Source organism: Saccostrea cucullata, unplaced genomic scaffold (assembly GCF_032062105.1).
Source record: "Saccostrea cucullata isolate Sc308-1 unplaced genomic scaffold, CSIRO_AGI_Scuc_v1 ctg19168, whole genome shotgun sequence".
Taxonomy (NCBI): domain Eukaryota; kingdom Metazoa; phylum Mollusca; class Bivalvia; order Ostreida; family Ostreidae; genus Saccostrea; species Saccostrea cuccullata.
In genome coordinates, this window is record NW_026939416.1 from 886 (window position 1) to 8974 (window position 8089).

Sequence of the window (8089 nt, forward strand, 5' to 3'; positions counted from 1 at the left end):
GGGGGGGGGGGGCTTCTTTAAAGATTAAAATCAGAAAATAGTCATTTTATTACCTTTTTCAAATAGGAAAACAAATTTTAAAAAAATGAACAATGTACTTTATCAACCGCATATATTGAATATTACATAAGATAAAACATATTGGTCATTTTATTCAATTCAATTTTACCAGGGTGATCCCCTTGGAAAAAAATATCCTGGATCCGTGCATTTTTCCCCCTTTTTGGGGGGTGAAAATTCATATAAATATCAATACAAATATAAAATTTATTCAAATATGAGCGGCAGTTGGCAGTAAGCAGCTGACAGTTGGCAGTTAGCAGTTGGCTGTCGTATATGGCATTCCATAGGTTGTAAATATTTTTTTTATTTTCTTTGATAAAATACCAAAAAAAAAAAATTCATATAAAATAATTGAGAGCTAATGTTGACCTTTCAATGCTGAAACCATTGTTTAAAAATGTTGACTCAGTGATCTATAAAATAAAAAGTTGGTGTGGCATTCCTCCTTAAATATTTTTGATGTTTATTTTTTGTGAAACTGTTATAGTGACTCCTAGGAAAAACGGACATAAATGTTACAATCTCACAAGGTCTTTAAAACTAAATAATGAAAAAAAAACCTATGGCCGTGTCTGTAAAATCTGACCAGAGCTCTACATTCAGCCTACATACAAGACGATACAACAAGACTTCCAGAATATCTACTTCTTTTCCTGTACTTAATTTTGTGTGGTTTGTTACACGTAAAGTTTACGAGAGATGAAAACATTCATTTAAAAATGTTTTGTTGGATTCCATTTTGGATTTAAAAATTGACGTGAATTTTTTTTTTACATGTATGTACATGTACATGTAAGACAGGTATACCTCCACTACATATTTGTTTATATGACCTTGTATTTTGATTATTTAAGGAATAACTGTCTTATTTTTTGATTTCATGATGTGATCAATCGATTGGCTTGCATAATAATTTGCATAAATGGGCGTTCATGCATAAAATTATCACGCAAGCCAATCAATTGATCATCTTCATGAAATCGCTAAATAAGACAGTTATCCCTTATATTTACATGCTCTTGATTCCACCAATCCACGTGCTACAAGGCCTGCTTCTGTCTAGCTATTTGTCCCGACCTGCACGTGGTTTCTTAACCGCGCTATTGATGAACCAGTACATTCATGTAGAAATAAAGTACATTAACTATTTGTAATTTTATCTCGGAGAAAGACATTTGAAATGTAAATATACCTTGATCAAATTGAGATCTGTTAAGGGTACCTCTACTTATCAGTATAAACTATAAAGGTTGACGATATTAAAAAATCGATTAGAACTGGTTTTTCAATCGACTTCATGCAGTGTGCGTTTCAATCAATTAATCTTACAATCGTATGATTCATTTAAATTATTCTCCGTATGCTTATTCATACAGACGAAATATATTTCTTCATGAGTACGGGAGTTAACGGTTTAAGAAATTGCAAAAAAAAAAAAAATATTTAAAAACTTGAGGTTCTGTGAGCAATGAGCTCACTAAATGATAGCCCCCCCCTCCCATATGGTTATAACTGAAGACAAAGTCCATGATTTGTTGTGGCCGGGAAACCCAAAATATGTGTCGGATCAAAAATAAAATAGGAGGTGCAAAATGGCAATATGTAATAAAGATTCTGTGAAAGTTTCATTAAATTTCACTCAGTGGTATAAGAGGACTTGCGGATAAGAGATGGGTACCCTAAAGCGGAACAGACGGACTGAAGGACGGACGTACAGCTAGGCGGACAGACGGACATACTGATTACAGTATACCCTCCCACTTTTCAAGCGGGAGGGGGGGGGTATAAAAATCATGTACTTCAATCCCAATTTATAAACAAAGAAAGCCTTTTATCTTTAAATTGCTCTTCACAAGGTTTCCTGCAAATGTAGACTTAATAAAAGATGCCATATTGCAATGGCATTCTGAATCCTGACAGATGTAAAACATCTTTACTTTTATACTTTAATTCATTTTAATACTAAAATAAAATTTGTTTAAACACGGAAAATATTTCAGAATGCTACCCTCAGCATCAGCAACACACTTGACATAGGCTAACACTATAATATCACACGTGTGTAAAATAACAAGATACAGTTCGCTGTGAAAATCATAAAACCTCTGTTGTGTGTTTGAATGAATTAGAATAAACTTGACCTCGGTCAAACCTAGCATCCGATGTAACAACAGACGAAAAATGTCAGTGAGCAGTAGAAATAACGAAACTTTGGATAAAGAACTTCCTAAGTATCAAGCAACAATAAGGAGATCTGGTATCATTTTCAAAGCTATCTTTTCTTTTATTAAAAAAATAGGGCTTTTGAAAACTTACTTAAATCGAGCTAAACGATTTCTGAATTTTTTTGCGCTGACATTCGTAATTTATGGCATTCAGTATACTTAATATAGTATGTGGCGCCTGTTTTGGAGGGTTACAAGAGAAATTAAACCCCATTTGAACCATTGTCAGCCTCCGCGATGCGTCAGTTGCCACTGGTTTTCTACTGGGCTTATTATCACTTGCAATTGTTACCAGAAACATGTCATATTTACACAGTGATCCAATTTGTCACATTCCACTTTTTATGTTTGTCATTACTAAACAAATATAATTCTCTTTTCTGCTAACCATTACTGAACGTTTCTTTTTATTAATTTATTAATTAAGAAGACTTACCTATTCTTTTGCAACATTTGATTGCAGATTTTCCATGGCATCCGTTTGCTATATTAGCGCCTGCTTTTATTAGGGATTTTATCACTTCTCTACTGCCACCATTTTCTATGGCAAATCCAAGCACTGAAAAACCACTAGGATAGTGGATTTCATTTGGATTGGCACCACGAGCTAAAAACTCTGGAATTAGCGAAGGGCATCGCCTAGCAGCAAGACAAAATGTGGAAATCCATAAGTACTTTGGATTATTTAGCCTTATCGAGCCAGAAATGTCAACTCCCGATCGGAGCAAAACTTCTGCATTTCTTGCTAAACCATGTTTAAGAGCCAGATGTATAGGTCTTTGGCAGTGGCGCCAAACTTCGTTTTTATTAGCTCCATGGTCAATAAGTAGCTGTACCATGTCGTGATAGCCACTTTGCTCGCTTACCCAATGGATTGCCCTTTTGGACGAATGGTATCCAAGGTTCACATCAGCCCCAAGCTTGCATAGCAATGATACGAGGTCTAATTTACTCTCCACAACAGATTTTAACACTTCAGTTGACCCATCTTTTCGGAATCGATTGATGTTAAATTTGCCTTGTGACAAGAGAAGTTCAATGACCTTTTTCCCCTCTTCTGGATCTCTTTCATATGATTCTGTTGCATAATATAGAGCATCATAACCAGCATCTGATGGAGAATGAAGGATTGAAACATCCGGACAATCTCTTAAAATGAATTGTATAGCCTCCAGGTTTTTCCTTTTGCAGGCATAATGAAGCAAATTTAGCCCATCTAGCTTTTTCGACCACAAATTTGCGCCAAATTTGACCAAAATTTTTAAGATATCGCTCGGATTTCTAGAACTGCAGGCAAGATGAAGTAATGGTGTCCCATCACGGGTTCCGTAAAATGATTTTTCAAAAACATTGTTAATATCAAAGTTACTTGGAAGAGTAACACATATTTCGGAAATTTTCTCAACGATACCGCCTTTAGCTGCATCTATCAATTTTTTCTGTAACACGGCAGTATCTAAAGTTTTGTTGCTCGAGGCGTCGTCTCGACGATCCATAATCCAATTCACTTTTGGTAAAACCCAGAAGTAATTTTCAGCGACGCAGTAACTGTAAGGAATCTCGGATAGACCTTTTTTGCATAGACTGGTTCTTTGACTTTGAAAGGGAAATGGACACAGATTTAATATTATTTTATTAATACATGCATTTTCAGTATTCTATCATTACTTTCAAAATTTTTAGAGCACTTCAGACCTATCTTATATAAAAATGCATTTAAAATTCTTTGTTAAGAGTTTCAGAGTGCGTTTGATATTTAAATATATCATTAAAATGAAAATCAATTAATACAAATGGAAAATTACAGAACACAAATGAAAATTTTTAAAATAATGAAATTATAAAATACAAAACCAAAATATGTATAATATAAAAATAAAACAATTCAAATGATACAATATATATTACCAGTACTTCGCTGTTGTGTTGGTAATGGTTTCTAACATGTCTACTCTGAATTTGTCAGTTAAAGTTAATTCCGTCTATATTTAGAATACATTTTACTTCGAAATGTTCAATGATATATGCGTCTATTAAACGCACTCTGAAACTCTTAACAAAGAATTTTAAATGCATTTTTATACAAGATAGGTCTGAAGTCCTCTAAAAATTAATTGGCCCAGTGGTTATTGAGAAGAAGATTTTTAAAGATTTTCCTATATATTCCTATGTAAAACTTTGATCGGCCATTTTGGCCCCACCCTACCCCAGGGGGTCATGATTTGAACAAACTTGAATCTACACTACCTGAAGATGATCCCAAATGAGTTTCATATTTCCTGGCCCAGTGGTTATTGAGAAGAAGATTTTTAAAGATTTTCCTATATATTCCTATGTAAAATTTTGATCGGCCATTTTGGCCCCACCCTACCCCAGGGGGTCATGATTTGAACAAATTTGAATCTACACTACCTGAGAATGATCCCACATGAGTTTCATCTTTCCTGGCCCAGTGGTTCATGAGAAGAAGATTTTTTAAAAATGCCATTAATTTTTCTCTAATTCATAATTATCTCCCCTTGGAAAAGGGCCTGGCCCTTCATTTGAACAAACTTGAATCCCCTTCACCCAAGGATACTTTGTACCAAGTTTGGTTGAAATCGGCCCAGTGGTTCTTGAGAGGAAGATGAAAATGTGAAAAGTTTACGACAACAACGACGACGACAGACGACGGACAAATTTGGATCAGAATAGCTCACTTGAGCCTTCGGCTCAGGTGAGCTAAAACACACACATCAAAATGAACAGTAGATCAAAAAGCATAAATATGATTCATATTTGTATTGTTTGTATTTGAATCCAGGGACAGAGTTTTATTTTGTCTCGCTCACAAGTAGCCAATAACTAGTTCGCGAATATAAGATGTCGCAAAATTTAAGTGATCTACAGTAGCTCCAATCTTTTCAACCGACTCGATCGCTAGATTTGAATTAATGCAATGTCTAAAACGTCATTGCTCAATCTCATGCAACATGTACATTGTGTTTTGCACTTATATTTATATTTAAGAGTCAAAATCAGCAAGCATCGAGCATTGAATGGAAAGTCAAAATTTTATTTTTTCAAAAGCTTTTGGTATATGAAAGATTTTGTCCTACCTAATGCTAAAACACAATTAAATTTTTTTTCGAACATATGAAGGGACTGGTATCCAAGGAAATTCATTTCCTTAGCAATGGGTTCATAAATCCTTATGAAAATCAATGATTTTTAGACATTTTTCTACGAATATGTTTTCTGAACGTGATAAGATAAGGTATTTTGGTTACTTTATTTGTTAAAAGATGGAATTACTTTATTCTCCAAAAATAGGAAAAACAAAATTTCTGTAGTGATATTGTTGCCATGACAACGGGAAAAGAACATGGCGTCAATGCTTATTAATTTTGAAAAAAGTTGCATATGTTTATCACTTTATTCACAAAATCTACAACCACTGCTGGAAAAATGAATGGTATGATCTTGTTAGGGGTTATCTATATGTCATATCTATACAATAAAATTTGCAGGCAACTTTAGCAGAAAAAAGTTACAAATGGTTAAAATGTGTGAAAATCTGGCATTTATAAGCTTTTTTGAAGGAGTGGGGGTAATTTGAATACATGTTCAGTGTCCATTATATTGGCCATATTGGTTCTGATCAAAGCATACTCATAACTTTACTATTGTTAATAAATAAATGCACATTCAATTTCAAAAGGAATTTTATATTCCTCACAAACGAAACTTGGAAAAAAGGGGGGGGGGGGGGGTAGGAATCACCTTGTTCACCGATCCATATGTATGTAAAATTTTGACTTGTCCATACATTTCAATGAAGTGCCACTGAAAGTTCATACTTGATATTAAGATTGCTTGCGATCGAGAGATGTGTCAAAAACTTGACTCAAGGTCATTTGAACAAGTTCAAGGTCATTGGTAGAAGAAAAGTGCAACCTTTGCCCATTCTGTAACATTCTAATGAAAAGACTTGGTTTCATCTTGGGAATTATTTTTAAGCTGTAGGTTTGTCATTACCTTGACCAAAATTCATTTGAACATGTTTACCCTTGACTCAAGGACATAGCATTTTCAAGGTCACTGCAGTAAAAGTGTACTATATGAGTTTGGCACATTTACATATTTAACTTCGAATGAAGGCAAATTGGAAGTTTGTGCTCAACACATCGGTTTTACTACCTATGACTTGAGTATTTGTCATAGTCATTTTTGGTAAGTATATCTGCACTAGTAAAATTTTAAAAGGTTTCAAATTAGTATTTAGACCTTTTTTGTAATAAAAAACATTTAATGCAATAGCAGGAGTGTTGGTATCATTTCATTAGCTTGCTCACAATAATTCTTGTTTATGAAAAAGAGTCAATATGACAGCTCACATAATTATAAAGTAAAACCATGTCAATCAGGCATGTAGCATCAGGTTTGGGTTGGGTAGGGGGGATGACATCCCCCACCCAACTTTTTTCTCAACGTACCCTAATGTTTAACCACACCCCCCTCCCGAGTTTGTCCGTTTGTCCTTCCGTCTAGCTGTCTTTCTGTCTGTCTGGAACGCTTTCGTTTGCACACGATATCTCGAGAACCCTCTGAGCTTTTGCAATGAAATTTAGCATAGCAACAGTTACTCCCTATGGACTAAAGAAGAACCCTATTGATTTTGTGGTCAAAAAGTCAAAGGTCAAGGTCATAAATAAACAAATTCTGTCTTTTATAACACTTTCCTTTTCACACAGTATCTCTAGAACCATTTGAGCTATTGCAATGAAATTTTACATAACAACTCCCCGTTGCATTATGAAGACCCCTATTGATTTTGAGGTCAAAAGGTCAAAGTTAAAGGTCGTAAATTTATACATTCTCTCTGAGTGTAACACTATCATTTCCGGGCGATATTTCAAGAAGATTTTGAGCTTATGCAATGTATTTTATACCAAAACTTCCTAGGACCTCTCTCAAAGTGTCCCGCCCCGTTTGTTTTATTAGTATTTATAGTATTACATGTCGCTATTTTTAGCACAGGGGCATGAGGAGAGTTATTGCGTATAAAACAGGTTCTCGGCAGAATTTATATTCCTATTACATCTACCAGAACTGTTTAATAAAGGTTGAATTAGACACCATGTTTTGTGTAAATTTTTGACGATATCAAACGTGAATATATACATGTATGTGACTTCATATTTGCATATAATTGTCGAAATTTTACAGCAGTTCCGTGGCGCAGTGGTATGTCTCCCGCTTCACATGCGAAATTCTTTTTTTTACTAAATGATAGTATTCAGCATGTGAAATGAAAAAAAATTATGAGGTCTAGCTTGTACAAACTCATAAAATCATCATTACGTTGTGATAAATAATCCACATAAAAAGAATCTTCTATACACATAATCAAATCATTATATCAATATTGACATATTTTATTTGCTTCAGTATACATGTATACATTTAAGAATTCTACAAATTCAATTAGGGGGATCCGACCCCCCCACCCCCACCCCGCCCCGAACTGCGCATGGTTTACTTTTCCCTAAGCGGGGGACACAAATTCTCTGAATTAGCTTGTTAGATTTACATCAATAAAAAAATGCTAACAGACAAAGAATGTTACTTTTGGATTGTCAAACATTTTTATTTGATCCACTTTCATGAATACACTGTACAATTTATGGATCTATTTTCTGGATCCCTGAATCTCCGGTAACGCTATCCACTCACTTCCAGCATCAATGGTCTGTACTGTAATGATGTATTCTCATAATGATAATCTGAAAAAGTGATAAAATTAAAATGTAATTATATTA

The 8089-nt window shown here is 34.4% G+C and overlaps 1 protein-coding gene across 1 annotated transcript; it reads right to left on the reverse strand.

Annotated features, from left to right (window-relative positions):
- Positions 1-2724: 2724 nt before the first annotated feature.
- On the reverse strand, positions 2725-3784 carry LOC134253022 (putative ankyrin repeat protein RF_0381; the record flags this gene model as incomplete). Its single annotated transcript, XM_062735545.1, has 2 exons — positions 3658-3784; positions 2725-3399 (listed from the first exon to the last, which is right to left on the reverse strand). Coding segments are annotated over exons 1-2 (802 nt in total), but the record flags the coding sequence as incomplete, so codon positions are not given.
- Positions 3785-8089: the final 4305 nt, after the last annotated feature.